This window comes from Anopheles stephensi, chromosome 2, assembly GCF_013141755.1.
Source record: "Anopheles stephensi strain Indian chromosome 2, UCI_ANSTEP_V1.0, whole genome shotgun sequence".
NCBI classification, from domain to species: domain Eukaryota; kingdom Metazoa; phylum Arthropoda; class Insecta; order Diptera; family Culicidae; genus Anopheles; species Anopheles stephensi.
Genome location: NC_050202.1, coordinates 30,739,209 through 30,756,578, shown reverse-complemented (window position 1 = coordinate 30,756,578; position 17,370 = coordinate 30,739,209). Strand labels below are relative to the sequence as shown.

The following is a 17,370-nucleotide window of genomic DNA, read 5'->3' as shown; positions in this document are numbered from 1 at the left end:
TGTTTGGGCACGGTTTATAGCTAGACGAGCATTTCCGAAACGGGTGGTAACAGTTGCAAAATTCCATACGCTTTATTAATGTATTGTCGATAGGATGAGTCTGTGTTTAATATCAGTTCGTAATAACAGTCACAAACATGCTATTTGGTTGTCTGCTCGGGTGTGTCTGTCTGTGCGCCTATACATCCAGTTAAACGGTCCTATTGTTGGCTATCGTTCCTATTTTGTCCTCTTGTAAATCTCCCTCCAATAGTTCTTCCAGCAGTTTAACAAAGATGTTGAACCAAATTTGAGCAGCAAAATGGCCATAACTCAATCACGGACGGTTTGATCCAGTTGAATCACTTTATTGTCATATACTGACCCCGATATGAATCAATTAGTGGCGAACTGTTAAACGATTATAGCACGATGTTTACACATTGCCCTTTCAGCAATGTAGATGACACACTTCGCTTAACGTATGTTTCTCAAATAATAAAGGTTAAAAAAGCATCTAGCGTCTGGAAAACGACAATGCACATCCATGGTTAAGCATGGCACCTGGTCGGAGGTTCTATTATGACACTGTGGTTTGGTAGTGGCGAAGAGGCTGTGTTGCTGCAACAACTGTACCCAATGCTATATACACACACACACACACTAGTGATGGGTGCTCCGGAGCGGAGTCATAGCTCCGGAGCCGGCTCCGACTTCAACCCGGAGCCAATGAAGGAAGACAGGCAGTCCTTTGTTCAGTGGCCGTGGAGCCGTGTTTGCGAAACCGTTGGTACGAAGCCGGCTTCGGAGTCGTTCGAGAGGCTTTTCTCACCACTAATCGCTTAATGTGCTGGGTTTTACAGCTAAACGGAGCAGAACAACTAAGATTAAATACCAAAAATGACTAATTCGCTTTCGCCTGCGAACACCACCGATCAGCGAGTGTGTAGTATTTTGGTGTGCCGTAACAAGTGTTCTGAACACTTGGCGTCGCCCAACGAATACTAAAGCGGGTCGTTCGGTGTTTAGCTGTATCCGGTCTATGCACAACGTGGGAAATATTAAACACCATAAAAGTTGAACGTAAAATAGAAAAATTGCAGAGCAGGGTAGCAGCATACAACAGCGCGGAATGATTGAAGGGGAAATAAATAGTTGGCGTATAAATTATATAAAAAGAAGACGGGAAGCACAACCACACACACACTGCTGCATACGATGGCGCAAAGTGTTCGGAAAATACCCCAATACGTTTCGACAATACTTAAGAGAACAATCATCTTATAGTGTGCCGGTACTTGCTCTCTCTCTCTCTTTCTCTCTCTTTCTCTCTCTTTCTCTCTCTTTCTCTCTCTCTCTCTCTCTCTCTCTCTCTCTCTCTCTCTCTCTAGGAAGCATAAGCAGTAGTAATACGGTTCGTTAAAACAACGAAACTCCAATCCTGTCTAGTACGGTGCTTGTTGCTGTGCGATACTAACTCCAGTTGACTCCGGCGTTGGCGCGTCCAGCGTGCTGAAGGCCGCGGCACTCGTATTCGCATTAATCTCCACTCCCGTGCCGACCAGTTCCTGCAGATTTTGGTACTCGATGTCGTCGGAGAAGAAGCGATGCAAGAAGCGGAAGGTGGGCCGCAACTTTGGATTGTACTGCCAGCAGTTCCGCATCACCTCAAACACCTTGTCCGGGCAGGCTTCCGGTTGCGAGAGCCGCTGATCTTCCTCGATCAGCTTGATCACGTCCGCGCCCTTCAGGTCGTGGTAGGGCGGTGCGCCGTACGAAAACATTTCCCACAGCGTCACACCGAACGACCACACGTCGCTGGCGTGCGAGAATGTGCCGTAGTTGAAGCTTTCGGGGGCATACCTGCGAAAATAGTTTTTTGCAGTTGCATCAATTTCTGGACGGCCTGGCAGCGTCAAGAACCGTTCCTTCTCTGCTTCCGATACTAACCATTTGATGGGCCATTTGCCGCCCTGACTAGCGCGATAATACTCCTGGCCGGCACCGATTGCGCGCGACAAACCAAAGTCGGATATTTTGGCCTGATACTTGTTCGCCAGCAAAATGTTGCGGGCGGCCAGATCTCGGTGGACGAAGTGCTTCTCCTCCAGGTACTGCATGCCTGATAAATGGGAACCGGAATGATAAATTGCGGATCAAACAAGAATTTTGTCATGAATCCATTAAGGTCGATTGTTCTTGAACTGTTGAAGGCTGAGACGGGTTTGCCTGTGTTAGCTTCAACTTCCTTGAAGACTTAAAGGAATAAACTTTAGAGATCATCTTCTAAAAATCGATTCAGATCCTGGCATCCACTAATGACGTAGAAATTATTGGTTTAATGTTGTAGCAGGTTGCCGAAACAACTTCAGATCGAAGATGGTGAACTGCTGTCGGATTAAGCCTGGTGGCACAGCTTCATCGTACGGGTTTCAAATTTTGTATGGAATTTGACAGATGGTCAAGGCTTAAGATTTCCGTCGTACGATGGAAACAAACGTTTTTGCTACCATCGTACCACGGTCATCTGTCAAATTCCATACAAAATTTGGATTTGCTCAGTTACCAGCCAACTATGATCACTCAAAATACTTGTCGCGACGGATGAAGCGCTGGTACTGTATAGAGCATTTTTCTGCACCAGTATCAGTGATCGTCCAACTATCCTGTGAGCGGAATTGAGGATTGTTTGCCGCGAGGTAAGTAAGGAAGCTCTCTTACGGAGAGGAAACCGCTCACGGTTCAGCGCTTTCGATTAGCACGGCCGTTCTGGGCATTTTCGCCATCACTCCATCTTGGAGTTTGGAGATGTCTCCCACGTCTCCTGTGTCCATGTGGACGGCCCCAAAGGACTTGTCATGCTCATGACGTGACCAGCCCTCCTGAGCCTGGCGAGCCTAATTCGTTGCACGATGGTGAGATCACATACGGGACTAAAAAAGCTTCTGAGCATCTTTCTCTCCAATGCGGCTAAAAGGGCTTCGTCAGTTTTGGACAGAGTCCATGTCTCAGAGGCGTTTGTGAGTACTGGGACTATAAATGTTCTGTACAGTCCCAGCTTCGTCCGTCGCGACAGGTAATTAGAGTGGAGAAGTTTCCTCAGGCTGTAGTATGACCGGTTGGCAGCCAGCACCCTTGCGCGTAACTCAACATCAATGTTGTTGTCGGTGGGCTGACTTTTGACCCCCGATAGGTGAAGTTTTGGACAACTTCGAAGGTGCGGTCACCTATCTGTACATTACCCCTGCGTAAATCAGCGTTTATTAGCAGGGCCGCTGGTGGTGCCACCATCATTTTGTTTTTCGACTCGCTAATCTCCAATCCGAGGTTATGTGCCGCTCGCTCGATCCTTTGATAAGCTTCTGCTACTTAGGAGAGTCTCAAACCAATGATGTCTATCTCATCAGCGACTGCCAGGATTGACTTTTAGAAGATGGTCCCCGAAGTTTCCACCTCCGAGTCACGGATGGCTCTCTCTAACGCCAGATTGAAAAGAAGGCAGGCAAGCCCATCTCCCTGGCGCAGGCCCTTGGTGGTAGCAAAGGGCCCTGAGAGTTTTTTCCATCCACCTTCACCTGGCATGTGATGTTGGCCATTGTCCTTCTTACAAGCCTGGTAAGCTTGGCCGGGATTCCAAAAGAGCTCATTGCGTCGTACAGTTTTACCCTGGCTATGCTGTCATACGCGGCTTTAAAATCAATGAAGAGATGGTAGGAGTGGAGCTGCTGCTCCGTCATCTTTTCCAGGATTTGCCGCATCGTGATGATCTGGTCAGTGGTTGGTTTTCCGTGATAGATTCCTGATACATTCCAACTATCTCTTCAACCAATGGAGCAAGTCGACTATCTAGTCCACGTATGATTAAATCCAAGAAGCCAAAACTTGTAGGCCAGGATCTTTAGTAGTTGTACAGCTAGGATGGTGATCACATCTTTGATCCGATTGTCGTCCGAGCCCTATGCGCTTTAAAGTAACTTCACTATCGTGCAGCGAATGGGAGATGTCAGGTGCTGGTCATGTTATAAGAATGGTACCGAACGATCGTGTCAGTAAAGCCTTCTTAGACCGTCGACTAAGACTGATGGCATTGATATTGAGGGATTCTACAGCTAGCCAAGATTGCTAAGCAGTTGGTATTCTACCTTTGTTGGTATTTCGGCAAAGCACCGCAAATTTGGAACAAGTTTGAACAGTAATTAAATAAATTCCTCCCGCACTAACTTACTAAAATTACTTACCACTGGCAATCTGCGCTGCCCATATCATCATTTCATGGTGCGGATTGATGGTGTTCTTGTTTTTGGTGATGTAAACCAACATGGAACCGAGCGGTATTAGCTCCTGCACCATAATCAATGGTGGCCCCTTGCAGATCCCGATCAATCGCACTATGCAGTTATGCCGCAGCCGTATCATGACACTAGCCTCGCGCAGGAAATCCGTCCGTTCACGACGTTCCTGGCTGTCCATCACTTTTTTAATCGCCACCGGAACACGCCCCATTGCAGGTGCGAATGAGCCGGCTAGTTTGCTTGCAACACTTCCTTCGGGATGCCCCCCTTCCAGGGGCCACGGTTCTAAGAAACCCTGGTAGACGAAGCCAAACTCACCCCGCCCGAGCACCGTCTCCGCATGGATGCATTCCTGCGGTATGAAGTAGTTCGGTCCTGCCGCCTGCGACCCAGCATTGGATTGCTGTTGCTGAAACATGGAAAAGAATACGCTCTCGCCACTGAGCACACTGGCTCGGCTGAAGGACGATTGGTTCGAGTCGAGTCTTTCGAACAGTTTGCTGACACGCATCTGCCCTCCACAGGTCGGGCTGGTAGGGCTTTGACATTCTTCCACCGAGACGCTGCTGAAGATCGGTACGTTTTTCGTCATGATGTAGTTGGTCGGCATGGCACTGCGCACCGGTTGGCTGCTAACGGCAGCGGGCATTCCATCCTCCGGTGGGACAACACCATTATTGTTGAGTATGTTCGCCGCGCAAGCTGCTTCACTGCTTGCTCTTGCTGGCGGTGGTGGAATGGGAGCTTCCACAAAGTAAATGTCTTCACTTTCGTCTTCCGGCAGCGTATCGGACCGCAGTGGATCATCGCTTTGGGTGAAGTAATCTAACGCCGTGGGCTCGTCGTTGTTGTTTACGGAATCGAGCGCAGGGGAAGATAGTTTGGGCGGGATCGCTGGTGGTGTTTCGTCGCTGATAGATCCTTGATCCTTATCCAGCACAGGGGTGCATATTACCGGGGCGGCCACCACCGGCGGCTCTCCGATGTCGATATCAACGATAGCACAGTTGTTTGTGGGAATTTTATAGATATCGTCGGTGGCGGCACAACTGGCGACCAGATTGAAATCGGACGAAAATTTCAGCTGCTGCAGCAACTTTGACGGGCTCACCGTGGGCTCGATGGAAGACCCGACCGGGGAGATGGAAGAGTTTGCGTCCATTGTGGCACATCCGGGCGCATCGCCTGCCGAAGATGGTTTCAGCTTTTGCTTGCTCTTCCGCAAGCTTTTCATCCCATCGATAAGCGTTTTCTTGAACGTTGGCGAAGCGTTAGTGGTGTTTGGTTTTGCTTTTGGTTCATCTGTATTGGGCGATGCTGCAGACCCTGGGCGGTGCGGTGTCTCGGGCGCACAACGTTCGGGGCTACGATCGAACAGACCGACCCGGTTCATCTGTAGCATCGCATCGTTCGGGACGGATAGATTTCTGGTCGGCAATCCCTTCGCTGGTAAGGTGGTGGTGGTGGTGGTGGAATTTTCACTCGATTTGCGGAACATGCTTGTTAAGCCGGCCGCTATTGTCGAACCGTTGGTGCTGTGATGTGCTGCTGGCGATCCGGCGGCATACAGAAAAACTGACGTCGTACCGGCGGCATCGCTCGTAGCGGCCCGATGCATACGTGGTTTGGATTTCGGTATGGTTGACCACGCCGGTATCGGTGGTTTCGGGCCGGGAGTGACGGGAAAGCGCAGATTGATCGGCAACCCGTCCGAGAAGCGCGTGTAGTGCTCGATCAAATGCTCGAGCGAATTCATGTACGGGCCTTCGTCAATGTACAGCCATTCCTGCTGCCGCTGGATGATGAAATGTTTCGGCTCGTTATCGTACAGCATCGTTATGACGTCCACGTTTTGGGTGGCCGAGTAGCGCACCAGGTACGTGCCTGAGGTGGACTGTTCCAGTCCATCGAGACACTCGTTGTTCTCCTTGTTGTTGTCGCTTTCCTGTTGCTTTCTGTGAGCTAGATTCGGTAGCAACTTGGCAGCAAAGTCTTTCAGGTAGTCCACTGCCGTGGTGCGCTCCAGCGTCCCATGGTACCAGAGGTCACGGTGCGTCTGTGGTCGGGGTGGTTCGTAAGCGTTGAGGAACTCCACCACCTGGTAGTGGCCGCGGTGGCGAGCCAGGTCGGAAGGCATTTCACCAAAGTTGGTCCTTGGTCGATGGGGAACGCGATGGCGTAGCAGTTCCTGTATTGCGTCCACATTCCCATTGTCGGCTGCTTCGTGCAGCGGCACCCAGCCAGTTTCGCTGTTCCGGGCCTGCAGATTAGCGGAAGCCTTTATCAGCATCCTTACCATCTCCAACCCATTCCGCCTGGCGCAGGCATACTGAAAGGAGAGATCGAGTTTATTTAGCTTCCGATCGACAACGGAATAGGAATCGACTGTTTGCGTTCTTCTTACGTGAAGTGGCGTATTCCCTTTCGCGTCGCGACTGTTAATATTAGCACCACGTTCGATTAGCTTCAGCAGAATCTTGTCATCCGCGTGCAAACAAGCCAAATGCACTGCCGTTTGGCCGTCCTGATTTTTGGAATCAATGTTCCGGTACCCACACTTGAGCAGCTCCGAGACGACCGTGTAGTTGCTTTCCTTCGTTGCACGGTGCAGCAGGTTCGTGGTGCCGTGGCTACGCACATCGTGCGGCGGTGGATCGCTGCGACAAATAACCTGCAATCGCGTCACCAGCGAACCCTTATCCTTCTGAAAATGCTCAATCAGCGAATCGAGCCCGTGGATCGGTGTATGATCTTGGATGGAAAAGAATGCATCGTCGCCGTGACGCCGGATAGCGTAATGTATCACCTCGCCCTTGAACAGCACGGACAGCACGTAGTCACCGTCGGAGGAGGAACTTTCGCGCACCAGAAAAACCCCTTCACTGCCCTCTGCAAAAAAAAGTCCGGAAACAAACATGTGAATGGGGAATCTTTTCGCCGTTCTTATTTTTTTTTTGGTGAAGCGCTTACCTCGCCGCAAAATGTCCTCCGCATCTTCACGAGATATTTTCCCATGAAACCAGCACAGATTCTCCTCCCGATTCATCCTTAGGATGTAGGATTTGGTCTGCAGGAAAGAACAGGAAAGAAGGCAAACAACCTATTAGCCAAAGGTGGTCAATTAATTAGTCTAAATTGTTACTGATGGATGCTCGATTGCTGCCGTCCTTGTACGTAGCGCGTAAGTTAGCCCGAACGCAAGAGTGAGACGGAAAAGATTCTTTGAACAGGTTGTTCTTCTAATTCCACACGATTCCGTACGGTGGAAACGTCTTTATCACAAGTACGCGTACTCTCCTATTGAACATAATTGACGCTTGATCCATGCGCAGCACCCCACAAAGCTGTGCCTATTCTGCGTCTCGTCTCATTATTATCTTTATTATCATTTCGATCTGCCTTTCGCGTTGAGAAGCTACATCACATAGCGTACAAATGCTTACCAGTTTGTTTATCTTAAAATATAGCTTCTTGCACTCATTCACCCAAACACAAGCAGGACGTACATTCCTGAATGGAATTAGCGTTGGAACATTTGGCACTTGGTCCCTGCTTTCCAGTAATGCGCATGCACAATCGGATTCAATCACAGCTCATTGCCACCTCCTCCGTGCTTCGGTGGCCTGAAAACGACGTACGTATCGATTACGCTGGCTTTGTGTAAATGAAAAACGGAATAGCAGACGGATGGGTACAACTTTACGCACAATGTTCAATTTCGCAAGCGCTATTTACTTAGTGTTTATATTATTTATTACTTTTTCTGCGAACTGGTTGAAGTGTTTTGTTGGATGACATTTCAAGGTATGGAGAATTTCTTTGTTTGTGTTTGGACGATTGCGTTTATGGTGCCGTGCTGGAGCGTTGGCTTAGGGATCGCAGCGTTCGTTCCAGTTTAAACTGGCAGTTGGTGTGATGAGTGTTAAGGTAAAGCTTTAAATTTACAAGTCTACATGGTTTCGGCAAATCTTTTCGTCGGCAGTATTCGGTATCGAACTCCATTCGGATTCGTCCCAACCTCGACTACTCAGCTCCAGGTATGATGAAGTCAAGGAAACCGTTAATGAAAGGCAAATTACCCTCGAGGTTGTAGTGCTGAAAAGAAGATATGTTCTTTCCATGTTAATCACTTCGTTATTCAATTAAAATACAGTGCGGCCAATGAAGTTGATTAAAATGATCCAATTACTAATTTTGATGTGAGTAATGGATTGAAATCCATTACTCCAAAAATTTACTCTCGAGAAGATCGCTTGATTGGAAACTTATTTATGGCGTAAAAGGCCACAAAAGTGTAGTAAGATGGAAATCATCAGAAGGGTAAGTTAACCTTCAATAAAAAAAAGGTTTAATTTGCAACTGACTCGTATCATTGTCTTCTTCTTTATAGTCTGCTCTGGGCAGAGTACGTCTTTGGGATAGGTAACCCATCTCTCTGCAAAAGATTAGACTCAACCTGGACCAACCAAAGAGCTAGCTGACGTATTTATACGAAGATATGATCTTACCAAGCTAGTGGAACTCCTCTACCTTCTCGTGATCGTCACCGTCAACTGGGACTCTATCACGATCAGAGCCTTCAACAAACAGGTATTTAGTCTTTATTGCACTAATCCTTAAACCAATCCAATGGGCCTCGTGTCGCAATCAGGTTCCAAGAAATTGGCGGGAACGTGTAAAAATCGCACCTCACATAACACTTTCTAGAGCAATGCTGAACAGCAATCAAGAGATGTCAATTCAGGACTCAGGACCCCAAGAGCGTGGATCAAATCCCTACCAAGGTACGGGTCGGTCTATCGAGGTACGGGTAAAGGCAAATCAAGATAGTAAAGGCAAGCCAATATCTATAGACTTGTTATTTGTAAGAAAAACTTTTCCAGTTGTTATGTAAACCCTTGGAAACTGTCGGGACTTTTACCAAAAGTATGAAATAATTCCAGTACACTAAGCAGAGTTTTTTTTAAATATTTTTCCCATCAGTTTAATAGAAGAGCAACTTTAATTCATGGTAGATATTTTAAGGCGAACGTAAATTCTATCGCTCTATCGGCTCTATCGGTACTCTATCGCTGATACGGCCACAGTGCCGGTAATTTAATTTTAAAATATCACAAAGCATCGTTCCATTCGGTAAGCCCTTAAGTCCTTTGTAATCCCGTCAACTGTCTGCGATGGTTCGGTTCGGTATCCACCATGGTTAATAATTCATTTCGGGGGTTCCGGTGTGAATCCTCGCAAAACTCGTGGTGGTTATAAATCATACGAGGTATTAAAGTGTCAGACTCTTACCTTCACAATCACATAGTCTGTCCGGGACATGTTTTCTCCACTGTGCTCAGAGTGAATTCTCCAATGAACAGCTTATGGCCTCCTGCTCTGGCTGCCTCTTCGGTCTTCGGTCTTCGGTTGATAAATTTTCCGCAACGCTTCTTCGAACGCTTATCACACAATCCAGAGGCAGAGCATTGTGTTTGCACCGGTCGTGTATGGGCACATTTTGGTTTGTTCCAGTTTCACTTCACGCATCAACACTTTGGCAATTCTTTATTAGGTTTGTTTTATACGAAGCTGGATCGCCAATTCACTTTAAAAAATAGAACTAGCGAAGAAGTTGATAAGAAAGTGCAAAAACATGCACGGTACACATGTACGACGGTCACACAGACGGGTGATGAGTCACCGGTACACAGTTGCAAACATTTTGTTTGTCTATCATGCGTGAGAAAAAGACACCGAGAGAGGCAGAGGCTTTAATTTATCTACAGCTGGCTAGCTGTAGATGCTGTCTGGCGATGTTCGGAACTCAGACACAGCCGAATCAGGAACCCACAACTAACAGTTTTGGACACAATTTTACGATTCTCTAGTCAGCACCAAACAAACGACCTAATATGTGTTCTACATTTTATATTTCACTACAAAAATCACGTTTTTCTACCGACGAACAACACTTGCTACGCGAGCCACACACGATCAGTTGCGCTGATGAAAGGCAAATGAAAGTGTATCAAAGCAAACAACCATCATACTGCCGGGTCGATGGATGATATCGCACCACCACTATTAAACCACCGTCCGGCGAGTGTTCCGCGCTGTACGAATGAGTGCGAAGATTGTGAGGAACAAGTGTGTGACCACCTGCTACATGGTGTCTCCTTCGCTAGACAGACACAAGTATGCCGGCGTTTCATAGCTCTCGTCGGCAGTTCTTTTTCGACGAAAATGATGTTGTTTCCTGTTCCGTCGCGTCTGTTTATTGTTTTTGATAGGAACAGTGTATTTGTTTACCGTTTGCTGGTGTTGGTTTCGCGAACTACATTTATCGAAGACGTTTTGCTGTGCTAGATAGATTTGTTTTGTTTTGAATGCACGCTTTTATGGATAGTCATGAGTCATGGGGTGCTCTGGCCAGGGGAATTCCCCATTTTCGTCTGGAACTCAGCTGCACTGAGACTGAGTGCTCGACAAAAAAATGAGCATTCGAGAGAGAAACAGAGAGAGGAGAACCATTGAAAGCACCACTGTTGGTGTGTGTATGTTGAGGAGAGTTGAAGCGGACGCCTGGTGGTTTGTAGGTTGCATACATTCGGGCTGCGCTCATGGAAAAAGGTTCTTTAGGAATACAATTTATTTTTTTATATTCAATTATGGTAAATAAAAACTACTTAAAATAGTTTGTTTTTGAAACGAAAACATCTTAGGGTTTCGGTGCGACCTTTCTTGCTTTTGTGACTCAACATAGTCCCGCGTCTATTTGGATGGGAATATAGAGACGAATGAAGCTATTAAATAAAAAACATTTATATCGGAATATTCGGATTCCGATTCCGTCTCGTAAGCAACAAGCTGTACAATCCAACTCTTTCACCAACTCGAAAGACTTTATAAAGATAATTATGTCGAAAAGACAAATATTTAAAATTATATACGTCGTAAAATGTAATATGTATTTTTGACTAATAATTTAGAAGGTTCATTTAGATATTAGTGACAATATAATACCTACAATCATCTCTATTTCATCAAACACTTTAATACGTAGGACATGTAAAAATAGTATTATTTTCTTTTACGTTGACATTATAGCCTTGAAAGATCTCAGCCAGCCATTTCTGTTTTGGTTTTCTGTAGCTTGACTGATCATGAAATTACCCGTAGCTGGATAGTCAGTCCTGCGTACTGGGATGCGGTCGGCATGGGATTTAATCCTCGGTTCTGTCCTGCCGTATGAAGACCGGAGCCGCTATCACCTCGGCCACCGGACCATCTCCTAATAGGGTCACAGTAAGTCTTAAAAACGGGTTGGAATTGGTCACCTGTAATGCATGAAAAACATTAAAAAAATTAACACAGAACATGGTCTTTCTTCTGCTTTCTTGGCTTTTGCTTTCTTGGCCTAATGACGACCCCTTAGGTCATTTCTGGTCTTCTGGAGACTTCTGGTCACCAAGGAAAAAGGTCAAGATGTGATTTGAACCCAGGTCCCGGGTCGGTTCAAGTGCTACGTTTCGATGTGATCAAACAACAGGTCAGCTAGTTTCGTTGCTCTCAAACAGAAATCGCCGATAAACCTGTTGAATGCTGCAGGTCCCAGTCGCCTCGTCACAACAACACGAGAAGCACGCAACACAGCTCCAAAGAAACTGAACAATCCTTAAGCGTTTTAAGTAAATAATGAGGAATTCATGTCAAACGCTGGATGTGTTGAAAACGCGACAATTTAAGTTGAAAAAAACATCTTCCAGCTTTTTTAAACAGACCATATTATCGTCTGAAACCGTCTTCGCTGCTTTGTAAAACAAAAATATGCATTTTGGGAAGGTACGATGCACGAGCCTAGGGATAATCGTATTCAATAAGATTGTAATAATTTCAAATAATTCAATTAACTTTGTTAGTATATGAGGACTTAAAGATTGTAATAAACTTCACTTAATTGGTGTAGTCGAGCACGTTGATCGTTAGGAACTGATTCTGGTTAATCCAGAAAGAAGCCTAACGTCCGGTCCGAGCAGGATTGGAAGGCTGCATAACCATGATAAGGATTGACCAATCTTAGCGGGGTCAATTTTTCGGTGGAATCTACTTCGTTGAACACAACTTTACAGGATGGTCCAGTCAGTAATTGCTGATTACTCAAACGTTTGTCCACATACCTTTGTCTATCAAAAATGATTTGAAAGATTCATCTTCTTTAGCAACATTGTTTCGAGTGATCTGTAAAGTGTACCCATTTCTGGTTTCGGTGGCTTCTCAATAGTGAGTGATCTCAATAGTGAGTTCAGGTAGTGCTTGGTGGCAGTTAGTGACAATTTCCTTCTTACATGACTTATCACCGTCTGTCTAAGCGTGTTTCTAACATAAATGTTACATGAAAAAACGTTCGAAATTAACATGAATTGAATAAATATTTCAGTAAAGATCTCCCACCGGAAATTCTATTCTTGAGTCTCCCGTGCTTTGTAATGATTGCCATCATCTTTGGAAAGGAAATACTCTGGAGACGTGACAAGATTTTATTTAATACTAAAATTTTAAACAATTGTATCGTTACAAAGCACTTCTTTGTAAAATAAGTTTCAGCTTTGAAATCTATATCAACACCAACTGCCTGCCAATGGTAAACTCGAACACTTGCAATTGCCAGAATCGCTAGAGAACAACTGGCTTAACAGCTTTTGCTATTTGTACTGCTACTGCTGCATGAACGCACAGATTGTGTCAATGTTTCACATGCGCTTTAGCCGAACAAATGAATGAAACGAGGAGTAAGTTGTTCACAATTGGGAAAGGAGAGGAATAAACATGGCACGAAGATCCATTGATCAATTGCTGGAAATTTATTAGGCAGTAAGAAACGATCTCGCAGAAATGTTTAATACGCAAATAATTAATCTTGTGGACTAGGAGACTTTAGAATACTATGGTTGAAATTCTTTTTTCGATAGGGCGGGCTGTCGCTGGCTGTGTTTGTTTTTGCTATAAAAACACGCTAGTGAGAAATAACCCACGCATTGTTAGTTTAGCTGGAATACGAATTGCACAAGGGGACGTAACAGGTTGCAAAGCTAATGCCACACTTAATTGGAGGGTTGGGTTTAAATAGAGAGATAGAGAGAGAGAGAGAGAGATTGTGAGAGAGAAATAGAGAGAGAATACGGTAGACAATTTTTGGAAATTGGGTTCTTTTTGTTCTTGGAATATTTTATCCTCTTACTTACTGAAAAACGTTTGTTTTATGATTATTAAGCAGGTAACCATCAGCAGTAATCAGATATGATGATCGACACGATCAGCCCAAATCGCCATTTTTCAGTATCGATCGATATGGGAAGATCACACGCAACAAAACCCATCGGTAGGCTCTTAGATCACACTTCACAGTTGTATCGGCATATATGCGTATGCGAAGCTTGTCAGTTTCACCACAAGAGGGCAGATCAGTTTAAGTGCTTGATGTTTGACAGTGGACTAAAGGCTTTGACGAGCCAATCCAAATCAGCCAGCAAAAATATGGTCCTTGTGTGACTTCACATCTTTGTCAAAAACATTGCCAATTCCAGACGTTGGAATGCTCTTAGGTCCTGGATTGGATCACAGATAAGATCAGCCGGCTGTTATTGAGAGGAAAAATGTAAATCAATGAAAAACCGGACAAAATAAGTGTTATTTTGATCAAAAGTGGGCCAATACGTATGTTTGTGTTTGAATCATTCAGGTGACAAAAGCGCCATCTATTGGTAGGTGGCAAAGAGATCGATCTGTGAAGCAGGGTGTTGCTTTACGCTGGCAGTGTACTAGAACGTCCTGTTCCCACAACATCCGTCCGGTGCTTGTAGATCATCGGTGGAAAATCGGAGAGGGCAACCGGACACAACAAAAAAAAAACACCTAAGAATGTCATTTCGCCGAGACCGAGGGTTACCGTTCTTGTAACAAACTGCAGGATGTCATTGATAAGAATGGCACGACGAGGGTGGAAATAGAGATGGCTGAGATCATCAACTCCAACGTTAACCAGCTAGCATTGCAACAGGATAAATTCTCCACGATCCTCATGGGAAAAGCAGAACGTACGAAAGAGCGTGTAAGGCAATGTGAAACCTGAAGCCGGACATTATTCTTCTAACCGAGCTGTACTGAACACGAAGTAGGTGCTTAGGTGGACGAATGTCTGAGATCGTCGAGTTACTATCGTCCAGAACCACGAGGACACTTCCCATCGCGAGGTCACGCCGGTGGACGCCAGATATTGGATGGTTATTTTTCAGAGCAACCGTTCAGATCATTGTTACTGAGCTGTGCCCAAAGCATTCACCGGTGGATTGGCCGGAATACATCGCACGGAATACATTCACGAAAGATTCCTGTGCTGGGTAGGATGTCATATGACGCTCTAAAAACTCTGCCGGAAGAAGTGGAAGTGGCAGAAGCTTATGTCCCTGCCTAAGCCATACTAGTCCTCCATGCGATCCTTCATCATTCCGGTGAGTGTGCCTCTTCAACATAAGACTCGCTAAGACACTTGAGAGGTTGACGCTGGTCCGACTTAAAGAATTACCGGATAATTCGAAGTATCTGAAGTGGTCTGTGAATCAGTATTGCTTCCGGAAGGCTCGATCAATGTACCAGTCGATACAGCAGGTGGGCGGCATTTTTTAGTTTAGTAAGTTAGTGCGGACCAACCTACCGGGACAACTGATGCCAACTGATTGTTGCGTTAAATGTTCGCTACTGCCGTGTAGTTGCACGCCTTATAGAAGAACGAGGCCGTTATCTAAACGCCGACATCAGAGTTGCAGTAGTGGAAACTCATACAAGTTCAGAAGCTACGGCGATCATTTCAGGATCAACGGGGCGTTTCTATTCCAAAAGCGGATGTGTTGCATTTCAACAACGTCATAATATCGGCAGTACCGGTGGTAGAGGCAACAGTTGATCGCCTGTCTTCACATGACCGGACCGGGGGTTAAATCGCATCTCAACCGTCCCACACACCCACCAGAGCCGAACTACTATCCAACTTGGCCGCAGTATCAATATACACCCTGGAACGTGATGTTCTAAAAATTTCATTGAATATTTCCATTACGATTTGTTTTAAGTGTAACATTCTCCAAATATAAAAACCCCTATAGATTTTCAGCTGCTCGCAAACCTCGATCAGATCGATCTTTATTAGTACGCGGACGTTAATTTCTCATGCTCATGGTTGGCTGCTGAATGCACAAATGCAACCTTCGACTGCATTTCCACACGGTATGTCGTTCCGCTTGCATCCCATGGCAGTGTCCACCGATAAGCAGTCTTCCACACGGCGCGAGTTGTTGGGTTCACCGACATTGCAATTTTTGTAATCGATCACCTTATTTAACGCATACCATACGAAGCGTCCCTCCAAACCGTAATCCATGCCGCCGATCCACCACACGGTGGGTTTGTTGCCAACTGCGGCTTTGATGGCAGCTTCTACTCGGGCACTTTCTTCGGGCGATTCGATAGAAGCCAGATGGCCTCCCTTTTGACGACAAAATTGAGTGGCGATGAAGAAATTTACATTTTGTCGATACACCACATAGTGTTTGTAGCCTGCAGATGGAGAAAATGGGAAAAGATCGGCGAGTTGGAAAATGGGAGTTCTCCGTATGTCGGACAAAGCACGTCAGTACGCAGCGTTTGGGCGTTTCCTAACCATATGCTTCCAGCGCGAACAACGCAAAACACAGTACGACCAACGAACTTTTAAAACTCATTCTGTTCACTGAAGCTGCGGTGGAGCCTTTGCTGAAAATGAACAGCTGCCGACCGCCCCTGGTGCGCAAGGTTTTATACTCTTCGGCAGGCGTTGACACAGCTGCTCCGGGCTGGCAGCCTATAAAAACGGGGTGTCGTTCCGAGAAGGATCGTATTTTGTGACTAGAGCTTACACGTTTCCGTACAGGATGCAGGCAAGTTTGTGCGCTACCGTTATCATTGGGCTGGTGTGTGCAGTTCTACCGGGAGCACATGCCCTGCGCTACACGGTCCACAGCACCCCGCTCAACTTTTTCCAAGCCTACCATCAGTGCATTTCAAATGGCGGGTATCTAGTTGCGATCGAGACTGCCGCACAGAATGCGGCAGTGGTGAAAGCGATCAAGAAGGCTGGCGGTGGTTTGGAGGGTGGAAGGATGGAGGGTGTTTCGCCGCTTATCCGTACATCTGCGAATACAATGGACATTAATTGTGCAAAACGTTGGCTTCGGAGAATAAAGGGGCATACTGCAAATCAGCCAAAGCATTATTTATACCAGCATTTTGGTTTTCATTATTCATTATCGTTACACACACACACGTTCGAGGGCATACGGCCATTGGTTTACAGTCCTCATACAAGTGGAGTAATTTAGGAAGGCCCAGAAAGCTGGATCCCCCGTAGATTACCTCTCAGAGAAGAACAAGATTTTCACAAGAACAGAAATCGGGTATCGAATCCCGTCTGGACCGTCTCACTGACCACAGGACTGGTTATCTAGCTACGGGTAAAATTCTCAAAATCCTCTTGAGGTTATACAGCCAAATCAGCTGTATTGCTTAGTATTAACATTGTCTTCCAGCAATGGTAAAGCAAATAGATTGTTAAGGAAGAAATAAACGGTCATGAGGGAACGATTGTAGAGGTTATGTAGAGAGTTTTGCTGGGTCCCATTCTCAAAAGAATCCAGTTAGTATGTTTGGTTCAGGATCGGGGTTCAAATCCCATCCAGATCTTGTCCTTACTCTTTGGCCTAGAAGAGAGAGAGAGAGAGAGAGAGAGAGAAGAGATGGTATGAAACAGTAGTCTGCTCGCTGGCTTTCAGGCCGGTGAGGAGGCAGACTCCGTGCCCTTACGTTCGAAACAGGGAAGGAAAACGTTACCATATACTCATCTACGTCGAAGATTTGCTGGTATTTTGTAACGCTCTGGACGCACACAGTAGAAGTTCCAATTATCAAAACTAGGCGACATACAACAGTTTGTCTGAGTACTCACATCGAAAACGTGGTCAACGGACCCTATTTTGCAGACCAACCAAGGAATCTTCTAAGTAGTCGGAAAAGCATTGCTCATTTATTG

At 45.9% G+C, this 17,370-nt stretch overlaps 2 protein-coding genes across 3 annotated transcripts; both read right to left on the bottom strand.

The window, feature by feature from the left end:
- Window positions 1-47: 47 nt before the first annotated feature.
- LOC118505330 (tyrosine-protein kinase Shark) lies at window positions 48-10,441 on the bottom strand. 2 transcript variants are annotated; one of them, XM_036040978.1, is made up of 7 exons: window positions 7,979-8,251; window positions 7,715-7,894; window positions 7,242-7,338; window positions 6,676-7,160; window positions 4,218-6,600; window positions 1,930-2,101; window positions 48-1,842 (listed from the first exon to the last, which is right to left on the bottom strand). In XM_036040978.1, the coding sequence occupies exons 3-7, from the start codon at window positions 7,315-7,317 to the stop codon at window positions 1,425-1,427; spliced, it is 3,534 nt and encodes a 1,177-aa protein (XP_035896871.1). In that variant the 5' UTR covers window positions 7,318-7,338; window positions 7,715-7,894; window positions 7,979-8,251; the 3' UTR covers window positions 48-1,424. The 2 variants fall into 2 exon arrangements, with proteins under 2 accessions (XP_035896871.1, XP_035896870.1); XM_036040977.1 differs by lacking the exons at window positions 7,715-7,894; window positions 7,979-8,251 and adding an exon at window positions 9,564-10,441.
- Window positions 10,442-15,480: 5,039 nt separating this feature from the next.
- Window positions 15,481-15,936, bottom strand: LOC118507388 (pulmonary surfactant-associated protein D-like; the record flags this gene model as incomplete). The annotated part of the gene is made up of 1 exon (XM_036045842.1): window positions 15,481-15,936. A coding segment is annotated over one exon (456 nt), but the record flags the coding sequence as incomplete, so codon positions are not given.
- Between the last annotated feature and the right edge of the window lie 1,434 nt (window positions 15,937-17,370).